Consider the following 23332-nt stretch of genomic DNA (forward strand, 5'->3'; position numbering starts at 1 on the left):
TATCCAGAAATCAATAAAATGGTTCTTGTTTCTTTGAGGGTTTGTATGTGAGCCTTAACATTTTCTGCTGTGTGCAGTGCTCAACAGTGTGCATGCATATTTTCTGCTATATGGATAGACCAACATGCTTTTAGGAGAATGCTTACAAATGCATGCCATACAAGTGAAGGCCTGAAAATAACCAGTAAGTAAACTGAGAATCCGAACATCCATCCCAGTGGTATCTGTATTCAGCAATATATAATCTGAACTGTGGCAGAATTCTGTGTTTTAACAGATTTTGTCCTGCCTATGCTACAACCAATGGTTGTAGCTAAATGTAGATTCTGACCAAGGCAGTTGTGAGTTCACAACAGGTAGATTCTTAGTTGTTTGGCTGTAAAATATTTGAAAGAATTTAAGTGCCACCTTCATTTGAACCATGATTTGCCATTAGATGTGTTTGTGGAATTCATTCGTCAAATAATAAATGTGGGGCATAAAGGAGGGCTGCAATTCAGGGTTGTGTGTGGTCAGAGAGTTCAGACAGATACAAGCAGGACTTGCAAGGGCTTGCTGGGTTTTGATTTTGAAGCCTGAAGAGTAAAAAAATATTTCAAAAATAGCTTTGTAACTCTTGCATGAATTTTATACCAAAGGGAAAGCAGCAAGCTCTAAGGGTAGAACTACAGCATTTTCTGCTGGTTCCAGTGTTTTCTAGAAGTCATCATCACAGCTGCAGCCATAGGAAGAAATCAGCGATAATGGATTTGCTGAGGTCCTGGTAATCAAAGCCTAGCAGGTAATAATAGAGGCAGGCTATGATGGTGATCAACTGGACCATAGTTGTTGTGCAGGAAGGGAAATTTTATGGGAACTTGAGTGCAGGCCAGAAAAATAACTGAGATGATGACATTGAATGAGTGCTCATTGTAAATAAGTGCAAAAACCCAATGACTAGCTTGGCACGGAACTGTTTGGACTGAGACTCCAGACTTCCTGGTGACAGTGATATGTCACGTCCTTGGTCTTGCCTTAGCAATTTGCATTAAAGAATGGTGTTGAATAAGCCTCCTTTGAAACACCAAACGGTGAGCTTTCTGTACCCCAGGTAGCCTGTCCTTCAAAGAAAAGAATACAGAATCAATAAATACAGGACATGAGCAAAAGCTTTACCAGTTTGGATCAGAATTGTCATCTCTGGTAGTTATTGTGTATCTGACAGTAACTTTCAAATAGCTACTTAAAAGAGAAGGGTTAAAGAAACCCTATAAGAGGCAATTACAAACCTGAAATAAAAAATCTTATTCAGACTTCCTGAACTATTTTTTTTTTAATTTATTAAAACTTTGTATTGACTTTTCAATGATAAAATCCATATGCTTGGAGTGATTAAATATATTTGTGAAGGTCAATCTGAGAATATTATTTAAATGGCAACATTTTATTTCAAATGGGTTTATATATTCCCTGTACTTCTGATAGTGCTGATTATAAAAGAATGCTCTCTTTATGTGAACAAGTAAATCTATTCATTGCATAAGGATTAGTGAATTATAGGTATATATAGGTATATATATATATAGGTATATTGATTGCCCTGTGAAGTACCACACCTGTTACTATTTGAATCTGTTGCAAAAAAAAAAAATCTGCTTGAGGTTTTGCTAGTCTCTGCTTTGTTGAATATTTGAAAATGTATAGAAAATTGAAGAGTTTTGCACATGTATTTAGGTGCTTGGTTAACCAAACTTGATTATTTGGCTTAGAGCAGGTGCTGGTTTTTTGACAGGATGAATAAACACTGGCGTGTACAAGACTCTCACTGCTCTACCTGAGCAGAGGAATACATTCACAGATGACAGAGTGCAGGAACGGGTAAAATGGATCATTTCACTACTGCTGTATTATTGTTCCTTCTGGTTTTTGTCGGCTCTAGCCAATTAACTTGCTTTCTTTGGACCACTGGCTGTATGACTCCTCACCGTTCTAGTGTACTTGTACGTATTTTAAATGAAACCTTGAGAAATGTCTGCACTGCTAGTGAACGCACTGCTAGATATCTCCCAAAATGAATACTGACCCTTCTGTTCTGCATTTTGCTTTCTGAATCCAACCTGTCTTGTTCTTAATCCCTGGCAATGCTTTTGCTTCCACATCAAGTTACTACTTTGATAATCTCTTGCAAAGGAACCTTTACAAATGCTTGTGTACTTTAATTACAATGCATGAGCCGCCCCAACTTGCTGAAACAGTTCATTCTCTAATTCTGAATTCCAAAGCCTCTTGATATATTGTTAATCAAATATTTGGGGTTTGTCATCCGGCTAGTTGAAAAATCAAGAAATGGTGACTGTCAAGTAGTTGAGCATTTATGAGAAAAATGTACTGGTTATTTCACCAAGGACCTATGGCACTTTTCCAGTGCTTCTCATTTCTGATTTGCATCAATTTTGTCTGTAGCAATGTGTTGCCTGGAGTGGCAATTGGTAATCATCGCATTTCTGAGATAGCTTTGATCATGTGCTCATGGAGGATTTTGTGAACAATCTAATTCCATATAATCAGAATAATCCGGAATGAAAGGAGTGATACAGTAATCACTGTACCTTGGCTTTAATGTGTAGATATTTTTTTAAGTATATATTCTTCTTCATGCAGTTTCAATAGTGTTTCACTCTTGGTTTTGGAACAAAGAAAAGAGTTTGTCACTCCAAAAGGGAGAGCGTTTTTCTTCATTGATGTGAACAGCAATTTTCAATCTGTTTCAGGCATTTATGGCAAGAAGGAATTATGGGCAGTGGAACAGATATAAAAGCAAAGAAATTTTGGGGGGCGCTCTACTTAATGAAATTCCTTGGAGATTTAGATGTGCTTCTAATTTAGATCAAAAATGGAACTGTTAAGGAGTTTGTAGGGCAAAGAGATTTTCTTGATACTTTTCATTTTATACTTCTTAAATTTTTCATCCAGGTTGTGTTTAAATCTCAAGAGAACCAACATTCCAGCAAACACCAGGGAATAGCCTGCTGGTTTCTCTGTTAGGTATGATATAGGACTTTTTGGGCATCTTGAAGCAAAGTTTTGAAACATTGCCCAGTCATTTGTGGAAAGAATTTAATTCATAGGCTCAAGTCAAGGGACTAATTCAAAAGAGTTTGCCAGTCTGCAACTGGCAAAGGATTATAAATGAGTATATCTGTCAGCTGCAGACGCTGAAGACAAATGACAAAGTGAAACTTTGATAACAAATGTATTATATCTGTTGTTATTCAAGAATCATTTGGTTGACTTCATGGATTATAAATTTTAATCATTTCCCCTCCTTTCCCACTCCTCTTTCCATCACACCAAGGAAAACTATCTTGCAATACTGTACATGAGTTACAGGTATTTAAACAAAGTCATCGAGTTTAAGTTCCTGTATTAGACTTCTGGAGCATTCTTGTATTAAGTCTGTAAGAAATTTGGTGTTTTGTAAGTTCAAGAGTAAACTAATGAAAAAGAACATTTAGAAAGAAGGCATCGTGCTATTCTAATCCAGGTCTTGGCACATCTTTTGTGTTCTTAATTGTTTGTCTTGTAGTTTTTTGTTTGTTTATTTTACCAGCAGAAGTTTGTTGACTGTCAGAGATGTCACTTGTGCAGTATGCCTGCATATTACTTTTATTCCATTTGAACGTAATGAGTTTGTAAAGCACTTGTAAAATTACTTTGCCCATTTAAGTGGAGAAAAAAGCGTACAAATGCGGCCACAATATTCAAAACTGTATTCAAGCAGCGGATTACATTTCTGGTCTATTTTGGATTAATATAACATTCCTACAAAGAATTTAATCTTTTAAAATAAGCAATGTAGTTTCCTCTGTCTTTGTATTATGGACTTTGAATTGTTGCATTTCAGAAGATGAAAACAAGGTTTTACAGGAAGTGTAATCATACACTCTTTCAGATCTAAATATCTCTTGGTAAGCAAACTATTCTTGCAAATTATTTAAGCCTGTGAAATTAAATAAACTATAATGATTTTTTTATATATATATATCTGAAACTCAGCTTTTATGTTTTTAAAATAAGACAGAATTTCAAGCATTAATTCCAAGGACAACTTTTCACACTTTAAGAGTTACCTTATTTTGACAGAATTAGTCATAAACCATGGCCTTTAACATTTTACCCACTCATGCAGGCATTTTTCAATTAATAAGAGTGCTGGCATCGTAGCAATGAATATAGATGGAGAAGCCTGCAATTAATAGATAACCTGAAACAATAGTTTTAATAGGCCATGATTGAGCTTATTTAATATGTAAGGAGATTTTCTCACTTAAAACAAAGAAGAAGTAAATGTGTGCGAGATTACCAGCATGCATCAGGGGTATGCCATTGTCTGGACTGAAAAGAGCTGCACATCTGTAGATAGTTGATAATTCCGATAATTATTCATTTATGTGTAACTGACTATTTCATAATAAGAAAGGGGTACAAGTTTGGGTTTTTATTTTGCTGAATTGGATAGGGAAATGATTAATTACAGAGCTGTGTTTCGTGTCAAGTTGTGAATAAATATGTTTAGCATTCATGTGGTTGTTTACAAACAGGAAACCCACACCGCTTGCCAACAGTTTGATTAAAAAAAAAAAAAAGTAATCATTCAATTCATCACTGATTCTCTGTAGGAAAGATCTTTACATTTGTGTAGTTTGGCATGTTGTAATTAAATTCTTTTAAAACATTTTAATTAGGCAGAAGTAAACCAGAGTCCTTTCCTTTGCTCTTTATAAACACTCAAAGGTGTCACCAAGGTGAGAGCTGTTGAGGGTGCTGCAGGGTATCTTGGCTTTTCAGAAGTATTGGGCTTGAGTTTTTTAGTGTGTGTCCACGCTTAATTGGTAGATGGCTTTATTAAATCAAATAATAAGTACAAGAAGCCGTTCTTCAACTGAAATTCTTCAGCTGTGTGTTGGTGCCCTAAAGGCCAAATATGATAGTCTACTTTGGACTGACATCTCCCAGAAATTGAGTATTGGTGATGTTTTCCACCCAAAAAAAGAAGGGCCTTCTAGAACAGGGACTTGTTGCAAAGGTGTTCAATTCGTCCATTGTCCTTTTTGCAAATGCCACTGAGAACCGCTGAGTTCCCATCCCTTTCAAAGGACATGGATAAGGTCCTCTGAGCATCCTCCGCGTGTCACCTGCTGACATTCCAGAGCTATGATCTGTATGTGTTTAGGGCCAGCACTGGTGACAACATAACCACGCGTCGCTGTGCCGGGTGGCTGCGAGTGCCTGTGTTCGTTTGAAGTGCGTTCCTGTGGAGGTGAATTGTAGCATTAAAATGACAACTGCAGTGAATTAAAAAGCAATAGCATGAAGCACACATGGATTTGCTTTCACGGCCAGTGTATTAGTTCACAGTGGAGCCACTGTCATTTTGCAGCTGCTGGATTGGGTTAATTGCTGCTACAGTACAGTGTCAGTAGTAGTATTTTTTTCTTTTATATTGGCTCTTGGTGGACCAGGACGACATCATGCCAGACTGTATGTCAATGCAGAATAAAAACCAAGTCTTTAATTCAAAAAGCTGACTGTCCTAGGATATGATTTTGCATTACAGCTAAGTCATATCGGGTGATAAAGGAAGGTCTTGCTCCTCTCTCCTTCCATTTGTGCTTTAATTGGATTAAAGCCATTACAGGAACCTGTGAAGTTCCAGTAGGGACCAAGATGGAAAATGGAAACTGAGAGCTACAGTCACAATGGTTTCAGGTTGCCAAGAGCCTTACCTTGTCAGCCCATGAGGTTTTTGGGGGGGTTGTAGATGTCATGACTAAAAAGTGTCAGTGGAGTTGCACGGGGGAATCTTAATGGAAAACTTCTTTCCGATATGGCGAAGTGCATTAACGTGACTGTTTAAGTTTAGCTGGTGGCAGCCATCAACTAGCAGGACAGAGTGTAGGCAGGAACCTACCCTGTTGATGCTTGAAGAGAGCGTGGGAATGAGATTATGGCGGGCCATTAAGGGCCTTGAAAGTGAAGGCAAGGCTTTCCTGATTAATCAGTGCTACTACGGCAGACTGTGGCTCAGCGTGAAACACCCACTTGGAAACGTTTTTATGTAATCTCTTTCAAATTCTCTTTAGCTACTACTGTGCATAAGTACTTAAAAAGTAATTAACAAAAACTACAAGCAATACATGCATTAAACTGTTTCTGCCTGCATTAATTTCCTTGCTTATAACCATTTGTATGGTTTTCTTTTGAAATATATACTTAGAATTGACTTTTACAGCTTAGCCCAGATCGTGATTGGTTCTTGTTACTGTGTGATATCGGAGCACAAGGTGTGTTTCTCAGGTGATGAAATAGATTCTGACAATGGGAAGTTTTTTCTTTCTGTGGATCATCCAGCAGTGAAATAATAAACAAAAAAAAAAATAGTCTCCACAAGAAGATATAAACCTGTGACTCCACTTTTGTACTACCAAATTGTAGAATAAGTAATCTACTTTGGATGTGCTCGTTTATCTGATTTTGAGATCAAAAGGTATGAGGCACTGCTGGTCTTATCTGTTTGCTTGGCATTAAATACTGCGATTGAGTTTTGCACTATAGCAAGGTTCTGAAATAGTTTTTGTTTTGGAGTTGGTTCTTTTATTTTTATCTTTGGATTCCTACACCAAGGAACTACTGTTAAGTTGCCAATATAATACAGTATTGATCACTGCAGAAAATCTGAATTTAGAAAAAGTCTGCTCCTGAAGCCAAGTGACAGCTTTTGGCTGTGTGATAGATGGTTGGGTTTATAACTGAATATTTGCTGGCTATTTGCTTGTTTTCATCTTGTGTAGTTTCAGGTGTTTGAGGCTCATTCTGACATTTTTTTGCAATTTAATGTGGGAGTTTAAAATCCTCATAAGATGTTTCCAATTCTCACTGAAGTTAACAGGTATATAGGAGAGCCATTTTTTGGAGTTACATGTTTTCCTTGACCATACTGCAAAATCACTTGTGAAGCAAGGGAACATGGTTAACAGAGACACCTACAATTCCATGTGTTATTCTGTACAGAACTGGGTTGAGATATAGGAAGCAGGCTGTGATTTACATGCTGCTGCTTTTAATTTTAATGTGTGTGACTCCCCATGGCTGCCTGGGGCATCTCAGCCTTGATTAATCTAAAGTTAAGTTCCTTTATGCTGGCTTATCTGTGATTGTTTTATGCTCACTCCATCTGTTTCTTAATGTAGCTTTATAACTTCTTTCACAGTTTAGATTTGCCGATTGTATCACTTTGGGGTTGTGGTTAAAAGCATTCAGCTCTGTTTTTATTACAAGATACTTTGATAAATTTGTGAAAAGTGGCTGGTAGATCATTATCGAATAATTATTTCTCTGAAGGTGATTCCCTTTTTTAATGCAGGAAATAGGTGGAAAAAGTTTACTGAAAATGAAGATGATAGATTGAATTATTAGGAGGACTAAAGTGACATCACTGATTTCTATTTGTCAGAGAGGCTGATTTCACACACACACCCCCCAAGAAAAAAATGTTGCATTTTTGATTTTGCAAGTAGTAACAATCCAAAAAGTATGTAGAACCACTTTGTCAACTCCTGAGTCATCCTATTTTGCAATAATACAGTTCTTAGCTTAGCATCCTATTTGTGGGGATGTTATTACTGGTCATTAATTTTTAAACTGTCACTTTTTTTTAGTTTAAATTACTTTATATAAACCTTGCGGAAGATAAAGAACATTATCTATCTTTCAGCAGTCCTGTTCTGAGCTGAATGTCTTTAATATATAATGCCAGAGCAGCCGGTCTTTGGAAGACACATTTCTGGAACAAAAGTTCTCGCTAACACTGAGGTGGTAGCAAGTCCTGATGGTCAGCTGCTGCTGAAAGAGTCTGAGCTGATGGGTGGTAAGCTGCCCCACATCTCCTTCTGCTGTCAGGAAATGTTGCAGGCCGAGTTTAGCAAGGTGCAAGGAAATTGTCCAAGTTCTCCTTATGTTGTCTTCCATCTAGGGCTTGGTAACGTCGTAGGGAACTAGCTTTTCTCCCTGTTTGAGCACCAGTTGCTTGATGAGAAGGCTTAATGAAGCAAAAGGAAGAGGGCATACATAAGCTATTCTTAAACTTGTTCCCCATGTGGACAAAGTCACAGGTATGAATTTAGGTTCCCATCTGCTGATTGGGCTCCTGTCCTTGAAAGAATAGGAAAAAGCAGGGAATTGATTGTATTAAAATGAAAAGAGAAGTAATCAAAATCACCCATTCTAATCACTTGTCCAGGCCACATACCTGAATGGTATTAAGTGGTAACTGCTGAGATTAGACAGTATGGTAATCACCGAAAGTGGTAAAGGAACATATGACTCAAGCATTAACTATTTTGTGATTTAATTTGGACAGGGAGAGTGTATAGGTGTTGTAACTTATGGATACACATTTTTTTCTAATGGAAGAATGTAACTGCATTGAGTAAGATTTAGATCTGTCTCGATCTGATCTTTTTTCCTCCAGTAGTGGCCAAAAGCAGGTTCCTGGAGAAGAACACAAGAAGACGACAAGTGTCTGAGGGTGCTTTCCTGGGGTATTTTCCCTGCTTTCTAGTGATCTTTGATATCCTTGTACTTAACGAGTCTTTGGTGTATTTGTTACTGTATATTCTCAACTCATGTAAGCTTTTGTCATAAGCAATATCCTGTGGCAATTAGTTTCACACAATAAATGTATGCTGCATTTAAAAATAACAGTGAAAGCACCCCTTTTGTATTTTCGCTACCTCTGGCGTTACAAGAACTAAGGATTAAGAAATAAAATTACCTGGAGGCAGGTACAAAGTGGTTGCACCCTGTTCCTTTTTTCTCTTACTACTTGCAGTCTTTGCTGGATGTCCTCCTTCAGCTTTCCTTTTCGAAGATGGAAATTCCTAGTTTATTTTGTCTTACTGTATATGAAGCTTGTTCAGTACCTGTCACTTTTCTTCATATTTTTCTCAGATTTAGTGTTTCTATTTTGATTTACTGACCTGTTAATAGTGAGCTGATTTTTACGTGGTAGTAATTTGAAACCTAATAAGCACAGTAATTCACATTTTTATGAATACCGTGTTTCCATAGAATAACAGATTTTAATTATTTGGAGATTTCAGATGTGTATATGCAGTACAGTACCCATGACAATGCATTTTTATACTTTAATTAAGCTTCTTGAAGTACAGAATTCCGTTTTAGAAGTTGCTGTTGTCTCAGTAGGAAAGGCAGTGTGACCTATATAGGAGCTCCTGTAGCATTTCATTCTCTCCTGCTTGGGGAATACATGTCAAAGATGTTTCTCAGGTGACAAAATAGGAAGATCCCAAGTCTGTAGAGCACAAAAGTAACTGTTTCTTCATCTCTTTACTCCCTTGTGTTGGGAATGATCACTTAGTATTTTGATAGTCTAGATAAATACAGTATTTATATTTCTAAGGCTATTTCTAAAGAGTGAGTAAAGATAGGGTTTGATGACTGTTGGTTTCAGGAAATAAATCCCTTGCCACGATGGCTTGAAAAGTGGTAGTTGGGTCTGTCCCTTACCCAAAACAAGGTGTAGAGCTGAACATGTAATGATGGGAAAAAGAAATGACAGATGACTGGTGCTGTGAAGTCTTACAGTGTCAATCTTTCAACATGTGGAGTCTCTCTTAAAATTCCACCTCCTAGGTTCCTGTGCCTTCTATAAACAGAAGATGAAATCTTCATGCAAAGTGAGTTCCTAGCTTTCAATATGGGGAGAAAATCAAAGTCTGTTTTAAAGATTAAGATTTTTTTTCTTGTTCTCCTGAGCAGAAATGCAAAGTCATGATGATTGACTTGCCCTTTTTTTTTTTCAGCCTTCCTTAGAAGTTAGCAATATTCATCAGACTTTTTGGTTGCCAACTTTGTATACATGGCCATGCCTTTAGGATCTTATTTTTCTGTCTGTGTAAACTGTTTCTGATAGTTCATTTGCTAATAATTTCCAAAGTTATGTTACTTTTTTGACTCCTGTTTTTGTTTTGGGGCTTTTTTTTGTTCATAGTGTAAGAAGAGTATAAGCATCAAGTGTGCTTACAAAAAGTCCTTTCAGTTTTGTACTTGAGATTTTTTGGGCACAATTCTCACTGTGCAGACTGGGAGTTCTAAAAATTGCCAGACCCAGAACAGACCTGATAAAACTTGTTTTGCATTAGTCATTGCTTTGAAAGTAGCCATTGCCAAATTCTTTAGAGAAAGGTGGTGTAATCTTGCCATGAGCAAATATAATTTCAGTATCTTACAGGACAAATTCATTTTTACTGTTTCCAGACAGTGGATGACAGATGTTTCAGAGCACAAGCATGAGATTTTGACACCTAGTAGACCTGTGGGTGTTCTCATCAGCCGTAGGTGTGCCTTCTTCTGGCGAATGGCGGTGTTCACTCAAACCTCGCTGTGTCTCCAGATCACTCCAGTTAGATAAGCTGGTTTGATAGGGTCCCATGTGCCTTTTGAAGGCTACATAGTTATCAGATGTGGAGGGACTCCAGAAGCAAATTAAAAAAAAAATGTTTTAGAATAGTTTTAAAGTGACACGTTCAAATGTCGTGCTTTGTTTGGAAATTTTACTGGCAGTCCTCAAATATTATTCATATCAAGATTTCAGATCTTGGTGCAGTTTTGGGTTTGGTTTGGTTTGGTTTTTTACTTCCTTGAATTACGAAGTAACTCTCTGTTTACAGTAAGGCATTTTCTGGCTGGACTTACGTCAAAATCAAACCAGTGGCCAACAAGTAGAGAGAAGGCACACCTTAAGATATTTCCAGATTCATAATGCATACATTTTTATGTGGCTGTTGAAATAAACATGAAGACTTGAACTAGTCATCAAATCAACAGTTTTATTTAGTCAAGCCCTTTTGTCGATATTTGTGATCGTATCATTTAATAGCATCAGTTTTGGTAATTTTCCAAGTGTCTGTAAGACGCCGCAGCACAGTGACCAGTGTAACTTACTGTTAGAACAATTCGTCTGACAGCAACATGCTGTGGGTTGTGTACTGCAGCAGTTCCCTTTTGATCATATATCCGTGTTCTCCAGGTACTCCATCTTATGAGGAATATTGCATTTTTTTCTGTTCAAATGATTTAAAATTGTTTGGCCTTTTGCCTTTTAGCACATCCTAAAGTATGATGAAACTGTACACAGATGCATCCCCAGGGCATAGCATGTTGCTGAAATAACAGGACCCCATGCTACCTGTTGTATCACATTGCTTTAACATAGCAATGTAATCATCTTTTTTTTTTCCAGAAAGCTGATTATTGTTTAGCAAAAATCTGATTTGGACTTAGATACTAAGAATGTTGGAGAAACTGTACTATGTGCCTTTGAGAAATTAAACTGAAATGGAGAGGCAAAATTCAGCAAATATTGAATCAATTTTTATAGACTTTGCTGCTGTGGAAGAACGACTTGCAGTTGTGCTACTATATAAACTAACTTCCATGAGTGGATTTCAAGAGTACCTAAAACTCGTCGTGCTAATGCGGTACAGTCAGGTAACATGAATTCCCCAAGTATCCGATGACCAGTGCTTACTGCATATGCCTACCAGAGATGGGGTGTGGGGGCATCATCTTTTTGCTACAATAAAATCCCCCGAATCAGACCTAGACATGCAACTACCCTTAGTTCTGTGTGCATATAGAGGAAATTAAAAGGAATCTGAAGTATTGCAGTCTCATCTGACACACACAAACTGATCATGTGTGGGTTTTTCAGTCTTGCAATACGTGGTCATGTAGGTAGTCATAGTCCCTTAATGTTATATTGGTCTGCATTGTGATCTGCTCGTCCAGGGGCTTAATGCCCTTGAAGCTCAGCTATTTAAATGATAGTCAGAACAAATTCATGTACTTCTATTCCAGGTACCAATGATCTGATGCAAGAGTTCTCCTCCTGTATTGGCACCAAAAATGGCAATTGTTCTAGCAACTACCAGCTCCATTTTATTGCCAAAACAATACTAAAAGCTGTTGTGCTTATTGTCAAATACATTTCAGAATAGTACATTGTGGTCTCAACATTTTTCTTTCCCTCTCTTTCCTTATTCTTGTCCCTTATTATCATAAATAAGGATTACATTAGGAAGTGGTTGTGCTTCCTATCAGAAAGAGCATGTCTGCATGGCTGCAGGCACTCACTTGCCTGCTCTCCCTGTATCCTGCAGTAGGATTAATTAGCTCACACTCTGGACTGTATTAGCACAGCGTATATGGTTTCTGGACAGGAGCTGACTGATGTCTTGCCAGGCGGTAGCACAGGCGTAGGAAGCACGTGGTGGTTTGTATCTACATGAACACATCTGAAGTGTGATCACATACCAAGGGCTGCACAGGAATGACGGCATTATGGTGATGCATGTGTTTGTGCCAGGGCTCCGGGTGTGCAGAGCACATGCCCTGCAGATTAGGAAATGTTCCCGAAATCCAGCTTGATGAAAAGTAACATTGAAATGAAGGTTCCTGAGGTCATGTTGCTGCCTCCCATGCTATCTTGGAATTTGAGGGAGACTCTGTGTATAGAATTGGAATATTTCTGTTCCCAAAAGACAGGCTCCTTGCTGCTGGGCAAAGGAAGGTCTCCAGGGACTGTTTCCAATACCGTACAGTGGTCCATAATCTGTCAGTCCTAATTTCATCTCATACCTTTATTTTAATGGGCTCTGATCCCTTAATAATTTTTCTTATGTCAGTGCTACAAAGGAGTAAGACCAAATCCCAGGACAGACGTGTTCCTGGTGGATTCTCCATGCCAGGAGCTCTTAGGTATTGGAGGAGCACCAGAGCCCTCCCTGCTACAGAACTCTGCTTGCCTACATGTTTTTCTTACCCCATCGCATGGCCACAACCTGGCTCTGGTCAATTAGCAGAGGATTGTTGCTGAATCATTTTCAAACCAGCAAAAACCAATAAAATTGTATCCTGTTCTAGGTCCTGAATTCTCTGTAAGCAGGAAGGACTGAAGGCCATAGGCTGACATCAGCACACCAGAAACTGGAGCTACAACATTTTGATTTTGCAAAGATGTGGTTTCTGGGACTCTTAGGGTGGCACCAGAGGAGCCGCATTTCTGAAAGGCCGTCCTGCAGTGCGGGGCCGGTACCGCCATCTCACCGGCCACGGAAGAGAAGGGCTTAACATACAACAACTGGGTGTAACAGAAACAGGGTGTTGGTGCTCAGTGAGGCTTCTGTTCCTCAGGAACCTCTTGAATACAGGCCAAAAAATTGCATTGGAGAAAAACCTTAATCTGCTTTTCCTCCCTGTCAGCCAGTCTTCCCTGACAGAAAAATCTGAATTTTGTTTTGGAGATTCATCAGAGTTCTTTTCCTGCTATGGTATAAGGGTACATTACTAGTGAATTTTAAACCTTGATCTATTTTAGAATAGTATAAAACATTCAAAATTGCATTGTATCAGTATTTCTTCACTTGAATGCAAACTTTCTTGCTTTGCTTTTTGTTGATTCAGCCTCCTTAAATTTATCACCTTTCAGAACTGCCCCCCCCCCCCCCGCCCCCAAGAGGCAAAATAATATTTTGCATCATTTTGCTAAAGTCAAATGAGATAGTTTGGCTTTAACTAGGAAAAATCGCCCTGCTCCTCTCTCCAAGGGGATTTTTTATCTTCCTTTTCCACATTGAATTGCACTGTCCTCTAGTGGATATTTTAAGCAATTGGGTTTGTGTTTGTAAATCTTTCATACTGCTCTGATACGGTAGGTTTAATCTTTATTTTCAAATGAACCATAAATGCTGTCTGATATGAAAAGCTAGAGGATTAGAGTAATATTTCAAAACTGGATAAGAAAAAGTTACATTTGACCTGCGGTCCAAGTTATAATAATATAGAGACATTTTAAAAATGTTTGCATCTGACTTATCAGTTGGAGCAGAAAGATGCAGAGCGAAGATGCAAGTTTATGGCATCTCTGTTTTATTACATTTTATTACATTGTATTGAGAGTTGGAGATAATCTGCTTCTTTCACATTGAAACAAATTTTGTTAACTGAATGAATGAATAATAAAGACCAATGGAATAATAGGAAGGATTGAATATACGTTATTGGATTTAAAGTGAAGAACTATGCACCCCATTCTACTCAGTAGTTTGGGTTTTGTTTTGGTTTTTTTCTTTTTCTTAGTATTGCTACCTACCTCTTAAAAGGCATGGGAATAGATCTTTGTGTGGGACACAAGAGCATTTGGCTTGTAATCCAGGTAAACTCAACCATCTCCAACGGGTTTGGAAAAATGTCCTCAGCTCTCTGCCTCAGTGTCTGTGTCTCCAAAAGAGATAACAAGGAGACTCACTTTCTCCTTGTCATGCTGAAGATTTCTTTCACAATCTGTCAATGTGTAGCCTCTAAGAAGTTGAATGAGACAAATTTCCTTGCTTACCTGTAGCCAATTAAATATGCACTCCTGGGATTCTCTGCCCTTGGCAGCTGCGTTCCTCTGAGTGTGTTTTGCCTTACACATCTCTCAGCTGCAGCTGTTCTTGATGCTTTGCTGTTGGGAAAGGTTCCCACAGTCTTCCGGCTCTGTGAGAAAGAAGCTCTTGCACGTCGCTGTTACGAAGGCCAATGGATCTTTGCAAGGCCAAACCACAACCTGGATATTTCATTTTGGAACTGGTGAATACCCTTCTTTTTAACAGGGATTCCCTGGGATCTGAGGTGCTAAGCATCTCTGAAAATCAGAATGGGAATGTAAGTCTTAAGTGGCAGGGCTTGTCAGGCTTGTTGTGTGTGTTTGCTGTACTGGCTATCTGGTTTGGGCTGTAGGTTGTAGCCCCTTTTACTTTCCCTCCATGAGCTGAGAATACATCTGCATCTTCAGTGCCTGCTTCCCAGCATCTTGCAATGTGAGCTTTCTTTGATATGTTTGAGATACCACTCTTCCACTGCTGTTTATTATGTTGAAGGAAGGAGAGAAGAAACAAATGCCTGGCAGTGTGGGGCTGGCTTGCTTTTCTTATTTATTTTCTGGCAACCTAATGATTTAGTTTCGTAAAAGAACTTGGTTTTGCAGACACAAAGTTAGACTCTGCTGATCGGAAGGATTGGGAGACATGATACATGTTTTAACCTCAAAAAAATGCTAAAAGCCCCCAGGCAGGAACATGTCTGCCAGCTGTACCATGCAAACCCACTGTCTTCCATGTAGATGTGACCTGGGGCATCCTGGAGAAGAGGACCAACAAATATAGTTTGCTTTGTAATGTCTGGGTGCACTTTTAGCTGATGAAAGAGTTAGGAGTGGTCAATAAATTCAGTTAGCTTCAAATGTAAAGGCGTTTTTTTCAGGTTTCAATCAAAGCAAACTGTAAGCAAGTTCTTTGCTAGCGTAGTTTTAATTTGCTGCAGATGTAGTTTTACTGACAGTTCCTGAATAGGTTGTTTTCAACTAAAATAAATGAATTGAGCTTCAGTGCAACAATTTACAGCAAGGTCAGAGATTATATTGGTGATTTTATAATAATGTTTGTAGTTGCACTGTGTGAGTGTTCATGCATCCTGTGTGTGCATAGAAGGGAAAAGAAGTCACAAGGTGTGCATCTGACACTGCTGGTAGTTGGAAAACTGTTGCAAGTCTTTCCTGCTGTCATCAGATGAGACAACGTGGGGGGCAGCGGCTGCAGACAGCAAGACGTCCTGTGTATAGATTTATAAATGGGTTGTAGGAAAGGTGGAATGCTTTTATGTGCTGCCTGTGTTAATCCTTAAATGTATGATGATCAGATGTCAGCGTACATTTTGTTAAGACTAAGAACATTTTAGAGAAAAAAATAAAGAAGAAAATATATCAAATGTGCACACACTATATAAAAATATATATTTAGAGCGCAGGCAGGTATGCTAAAGCTGCTTCTGCTGTACGTGAAATGCCCTTAGTTGCGTGGAACCTGGCAGCCTTGCATATTATGTCGGTGATCCAATACAATTCTAACAGTAATCTAGCACCATTGCTTCATTTAGCATACAATTACACTTACTTGGGGTGGGGTTTTTTGATGCCAAACATTCAAAGCAGAAATTGCAGGCTTTGTCAAGGCTCACTTCAACAAAAAGCCCTGTAAATTAAAACTTTTATTAATAAAGCAACATAGATTGTATATAAATATATATATGTACATAAATATATCTAGTTTCTTATATAAAGAGAGAAAAGGCTACCTCTGTGTCTACATATATGTTTACATAGTATTTAGGAGCAGTGGGATTAGTGGGTATTCCAGTATTCACCGCAATACAATACCATATCTAGCATGAAGAGATTGATAATGCAGCATTCTTAGTTTTTATCACTTTTGCTTCCCAGCATTGGTGCTTAGAGCTGGTAGACTGCGGGTTGTTTCTGCTATTGACGGTGATGTCCTCGTGCTATTATGTGTATATATCCATTGTTTTGGTGGGTGGAAAGAACCTAACCTGTGGATACAGTGCTATCTTTAGTTTCCTTAATGTTGCTGAAATATAAAATAATTTTTAAAGGCATGCTGTTGAATGAAAATAGTTATCAGAATAATAATGCTATCAAGTAACCTGTCTTGTATGTAGACAGTTTGCCCTCTCCTTGGTATGTCTTATAGTCCATATGCATGTTAATATGTAGTGGTATACAATGGGAGGTTTATTTTCTTGCAGACTTAAATAATACAGAGATTGTGCATTCTCTGTGCACATGAAATACTGAAAACCTTTTCATCCGTCTACTGGCTCCGAATTTTAAAGTTCTTTCAGCTGGAAATGCAAGATCTAGTCAGGCTACAGAAGCATATATAAACAATGTTCACAAATTTCAGCAAAGTTAAAGTGAATCTCAGCATCATTTGGACTGATCTTTTGGCTTATTTGGAAGATTACAATAAAACCCATGATTGAATTCTCTACCTGATTCAGTTTCTTATTGATTGAATCCTTTTAGACTCCTCTCTAATTTAACAGTGTATTTTTATTAAAGCCAAGCATACAAACATCAATTATCCAAGCTGCATCTAATTTCCTTCAACTTTTTTTTCCCCTTTTGCTGCCAATGGATTAGAAGTCCTGATTAGAATTCAGTTTGAAAGCTGAAAAGCAGATCCTTAAATGAGAATGTCTGCATTAGGAATTAAAATATCTGTACTGGGCATAAAATCCTCCTCCTTATCTCTAATAATGTAAACACACTTGGTTAAGTTGATCTGTCACATGCCTGGTGCAATGTCCCTGAATTAGGAGCACGCATTAGCGAGGATGGGATGCTGACTGTGGTTTGTCCTGCTGCTAGAATCCATCACTAGTGTATTTTAACATCAAAGTGCTTTGCATAGATATCTCTCTACCATAAGGGTTAACGTGGCAAGAGTTTTGAAGGGCTCAGTTTTTTCTTTACATGTTTTTACCTCCTAACACAAAGAGTGTTTGCATGTGCACGAGCAGAAGGAGCGAGGCAGTGAAGGGGCTCTCTAAGGTTTCACTGCTGGTAGCTTCTACAGAGTTAAGGATTTTGTTAAAATGCAAAGGTGAAATGAAGAACTGCAATGGCATGAATTCTGTTTATAGTATCAGGATGCCCAGAAGAGTGAGCAAATCTTAACTGGATTACTGCACCGCAAATAGTAAGAGAAGACAAGTAGCAGGGGCAGGCAGCATCCTAGCGCATCAGCACTGGAAAACTAATGACAGTTGGTGTCTAATAAGCTTGAGAGGAGAAAATCGGGCCGTGTCCCGCATGGTCAGATGGGAACTGTTCTAACCACTTTTTGAGTGGCATCATGGAAAGTCTTGGAGCTGGAAGGATCAGCAGGTGATACAAGAGACGTCAATGAGATGGCCCCGCTGCCATCTTCCTTTTACAACTGTTGTACTAGCACTGGAGTTTGCTAGCGCAATGCAAACACTGCATGTGCTCCTAGTAAGTGATGTTTTTGCAGTCTAGGGTACTGCTCAGGAGTGAGATGATTTCTTGTAGGAAGTAAAGTATGTGTTGAGATTTTTTTTTTTCCTTTTCCATTGCTGCATTGTGGATGGCAGTATTGCCAACAGTGGTGAGCTTTCAATTTGTGTGTGTGACAGCACATCACAGGAGTTAATTGTCATGGTTTGTCTGCAGAGAAATATTAAACCTGATTGCACAGAGCTATAAACATGTGTGACTGCAGGGAATTTTCTTGGTGCTGGTATGAGTCTGGCTACCTGGAGGTGGGCAAAGTGAATCTGTTCAACTTGTGCAATGAGTTAAGCATAATTGCAGTTGACATCATGCACAAGTGAAATCCAGTGATATTTCATTCCTTCAAACCTAATCCCTTCTTTATCTTGTCGTCTTTTGAGTCAACATGAGTCTTGCAAATCTTGTTTGTGACACCCCGTGAAGCGTACTTTAAGAGTACCCCGAACACTGTGGATTAGCCCCAGTGTGGAAGAAGAAACAGCATAGCTGCATCTGTATGGTGCCCCCCTCGATTTACAAGCCATGGTGGGAAGCCTTGTGTATGAACTTGGGTTCAATATTATACTACGTTGCTAAATGGAAAGAAACCATTTTAATATCTTGTGTGTATTAATGTCTTGTATGTTGTGAAGGGTAGTGCAGGAACCTCCGTTTCCAGAATCTGATGAATAGTAGGTTTTTTTGAGGTTATCAGTTAATCTGTTGTAATGAATGCTCTTCATTATGTGCCTCTCCTCGTTAATCAGAAGGGATTTTTACTCCTCTTTATCAAGTCAGGGCAAGTGTATATTACCTTTTCCTCTGTACTGCTTATGATAAAATGCGTATCCAGATTGGTTTGTGAAATATCTGCATAAATATTTCATTGCATGTGCAACCACGCATTCATATGCTGTGCTTTCTGAGCTCCGACATCTGATGATTATTCAATACATGAAAAAAATCTAAAATATAGTTTAATCTCTTTTTATTTATACTTCTCAGTAGAAATTCCCCTTTTCAATGTAATAATGTGTTTATGACATTAATGACCATGACAGTTTAGACCAAGGCAATTAATCACTGCTACATGCTACAGAAACAGTAGACTCAGGATCAAGTTCTCTGAGTAGAGATGTGAAACTTGCACCTTCCGTAAATGAGAACCCACGTGACAGACGGGAATTTGTACCCTGGTTTGGATCTTTTACCTGTGCTTCTGTAAGAAACAAAGCCCAAACAAAACACAAACCCCCCACCAATTTCCTACTCTGTTTCTTTCCTACAGGTTGAAGCAATACTTGTGAACATATTTGGTGGGATCGTGAACTGTGCCATTATAGCCAATGGTATTACCAAAGCCTGCCGAGAGCTTGAGCTGAAAGTACCTCTGGTGGTCAGGCTGGAAGGTGAGTGCTAATGGTTTCAGACAAAAGTCATTCCTCAGGTGCACAATAATCCACTTTGGCTTTCTTCAGTCTCTAAACTCTAAACAGATTAGTCCCACACAATAAGAATGTGTCCAATTTTTCATCCATAGCATGACCTGAAGTCAATAAACTCTTTCCTTACATATTTCTGTATTTCTGGTCCCTGGTGGTACTTGAAGCAATGAAATTTTGCAGTGAAAGCTTTATGATTTTCCTTGTAAGACTTGCAATTCAAATAGAAATTATTTTGATGCAAGTTTCTGTTTACTGGAAGTTATTTCTTTTTCAAATGATTGTTTTATTGAATGCAATTCCATTACTGCTAAACCTGCAGCAACACAGAGTTTTCTTAAATTTACTCCAATACCATAATTAAAAGAAAGATCTTAGAAATAGTATTTGTGAGAGAGAGATTCCCGTGACATGTTCTTCTGCCGAAATACCCAATCTAGTTAAAATCCATTAAAAAACAGATTTGGTAATTGTAAGGAATACTTTGGGGTTTTAGTACATCCAGCATTGTTAAATTGGAAACAAAAAAGTAATAGAGAGGTAAGGAACAGTGCTTTTGGGCATTTACTGGGTTTGATGTAATGGCAGTGGATATGGAGTTCTGTCTAATTTCTTAAAAGTGCCCTGAAGGGGGAAAGGAGATTCTTCTTCTGCCATTGAACAAAAAAGTGCTTTGATTGAAATCAGCACACAACCCTGGTAAGCTTTAAACGTTTATTTTTTTTGCTAAGTAGGTTTGGAAAAAAGAGGTTTTTCTGGGTTGTTTTGATTTTGGTTGTTTGGTTTTTTTAAGGCCTATTTTTGATTTATTATCAAATTATAATTAAATCAATTATTGATTTAATTTAAATCAATATTCGTGTTTGTGTGTGTGCAAATAACATGAAATGTCCCATCACTTAGCAATGGTGATGAAAGGAGGAAATGCATCCCTTTATGTGCCTGAGACACAGAACAAAGGTGAATTTTAACACTAGGATGGAGGCGGGAGGGAAAAATAATCTGAGTACATCAGACTTTTTCCTGTTCAAAAAATAAAGTCACCAGTAGTCATGAAGATACCGATTGCCCATGAAGCCTGTTGGTTAGGGGGCTGCTTGTTTCACCTTCCATGAGAAAGCAGGGTTTTCCCATTCCTCCTTACACGATCCATAGTTCGCATCAGTGGAGACCACAGCCTGTGACATGCAATTTTGTCCTGTAGAAGTTCTGTGCGCATTTCACTGCAGGGTTTGAATGCTTTCCAGAGTGTGTTCTTGGTTTGACATGGGTAAACTTTTGCTGTGGTAAGTGCAGGAAAATTTAAATACTCTAAAATGGATTTTAGAAACAAATTGTGAGGATTATCTTTGGGTGATGCAGCACCACTAAACACCTTAAGAGAGTAGGTAGATAGTTTAATATGGATGAAGGAGAGACTGATGGATGTGGGATAGAAGCAGTAAAGTTTCATAATATAAAATCTCATTGTTTATCAGCTCTAGGCAATGTTGTGAAGCTTTTCCTGTCTGTCATAGCTGGGAAGAAGTTTATCTGTCAGATCTGCAAGACTTCTCATCTATTGTTAGCTGTTATTTTTTTAAGTGAAGATATTGGAAAAGCCGTTAGATTTCCTCATGAACAAGATAGTTGCAAATTGTTTCTATTGCAGTATTTGAAAATGGTATAAGAGAAACAAGAAGATCAACTTGCTCATTTTAAACTGGAGTCTGCTAGGTCTGCCACTGGGTTTTCTTGACCTTTCTTCAGTACTTTTGATACTTCCAGGATTTTACACAGTAAGGGTGATTTTTTTTTTTTTTTTTTTTTTTTAATGTGACTTCTGGGAGATTGCAAGAGGCAAAGCAGTCCCTGGGCTGAATGAGGAGAGTCCCAGTGCTACTGCACTGGGGGGTTTGTCTGGAAGAGTAGCTGTGGAGCAGGAGTGCTGCTGCCTGGGGCTGCAGAAAGCCCTGCAGAGGTATCTGCATGGTGCCTGTTCCTCTTGTGCCTGTGACCTTTGAGTCGTGTGCTGCTTCATCCACTGAGACTGAAGCTGAATCTTCAGTGTCAAACATAGATTTTAATGCAAACATCTTTTGTGACCATCTTCCCGTGATTGCTCTACTCTTTACTAAGTTTGCAATAATAGAATCATAGAATCATTTAGGGTGGAAAAGACCTTTAAGATCAAGTACAACCATTAACCCAGGACTGCCAAGCCCACTGCTAAACCATGTCCCTAAGCACCACATCTACACATTTTTTAAATGTGTCCAGGGATGGTGATTCCACCACCTCCCTGGGCAGCCTGTTCCAGTGCTTCAGCACCCTTTCAGTGAAGAAATTTTTCCTAATCCCCAATCTAAACCTCCGCTGGCACAACTGCTTCTCCTAGTTGCTGATTCCAGAGACAGCAATACTACATTTTGTTTAGGAAACTCTGTCCCAGAATAATACAGCAAACTCCCACTTTTCAATAATATTTATCTCAGAAGTTTTTTTTCATTCCTTTTCTCATTCCTAGTGTTACCCATCGGTTCATCCTAAACAAAGAGTCATGATGTTTACAGCCTTCAGATGTTGTACTTAAAAACTGTTAGCTCGTAACTTCTGCTTTCTCTGCCTCCTTAATCACCCAACTATAGCAAAATACATGTATATATACACATATTTGGTTCTTTTAATCTTTCCTCAGAAATCAATCCCTCTGGATCCTTCAATCATCTTTTTTGTTCTTCTTTGGACTCACACCGGGTTATCTAAACATATGAGGATTTTAAATTAATAATGAGTAGTGTGGAAGTAATAAGGCTACACAAGACTCTTTAAAACATCACTGATAACATTTTACACTTCAGAAGGAGCAAAAGGGACAAGCACTTTTTTGGATTTCCATTTTGAACATTTTTCCAACAGAAGGTTCATGATTATTCCCATAAATCTAACAGATTTGTGACCTGCACTTTAAAGACTCTTTGCCTGCACGTACTGTATCACAAATGTCTTGATGACTAGAGTTTTAATCAGTCAAATCTGTCTTGATTTAGCAGGATTCTGTGGACAAATCTTTGTTCTCAGTTGTATAATAATTACAAGCTGTTTTACCAGTGGATAAAGAAAGGATTACTACCCTCTTTGAAAATAGTAACTTTATAATTACATGTATTTCCTTGCCTTATTGGTGAAAAAAAATCACCAGCTGAGATGCAGGATTATTGTTTAAAAGGCTCGTGAACAAATGGAGAAACTACATATTCCAGATTTTGTCTTTTGTAGATGTAGAAAACTAACTTCGGGTAGTGCTAAGCAGGATTTTTTTCCCCTTTAAAATGTAAGGTACATCGGTTAAGTTTTGTGAAAACTAACTATGAGTTCTGAATGGAAGTCAAACCTCGTTTCTAATTTATGTAACTCTGTTAGATGAAAAGAGGAAAAAATAAAAAATAATTGTGAATTGGATATCCTCTTCCTATGCTGGAAACTTTACATTGTCTCTCAACAAATGAATTCTGTGCTTCTCTGTTCATAGGACAAGAAGAATTGGGAGGAATTAGAACTACTTAATATGTTGAAACACAGCTAGAAGCAAATTGGCTTTTATTCAAATGCCTGAATCCAGAATTTCCTATTATATTTTTCAGCCATGTGATTTGTGACCTTCTGTGTTCTTCAAAATCAATTTTTTTTAATATATTCAGCAATCTTTTACACACAAGTGAAGTTTTTCTCCAGCCTGTGTGTTTTGCTCACAAATATGGTTTATTACGTACATCTATGATTTTTAGTAAACCAAATTGCCTGTCAAGAGAGAAGACTGGGGTATTGCAAAGTCACACTTAAAACTCCATTCATATCAACCTCTTCAGACATCCTGTGTTTAAACATTCAGTACAAATTTAAATGCGTCTTTCCAGTTAGGATGTAAACATGAGGC

General features: G+C 38.2%; 1 protein-coding gene across 1 annotated transcript in view; it reads left to right on the plus strand.

Moving 5' to 3' along the window:
* SUCLG2 (succinate-CoA ligase GDP-forming subunit beta) overlaps positions 1-23332 on the plus strand; it is a 131686-nt gene that overhangs the window by 102611 nt on the left and 5743 nt on the right. Inside the window, exon 10 of the mRNA XM_055804447.1 lies at positions 19263-19383. Coding sequence (XP_055660422.1) covers positions 19263-19383 — 121 coding nt within the window. The remainder of the gene's footprint in view (positions 1-19262; positions 19384-23332) is intronic.

The sequence above is a fragment of the Falco peregrinus genome, chromosome 5, assembly GCF_023634155.1.
Source record: "Falco peregrinus isolate bFalPer1 chromosome 5, bFalPer1.pri, whole genome shotgun sequence".
Classification (NCBI taxonomy): domain Eukaryota; kingdom Metazoa; phylum Chordata; class Aves; order Falconiformes; family Falconidae; genus Falco; species Falco peregrinus.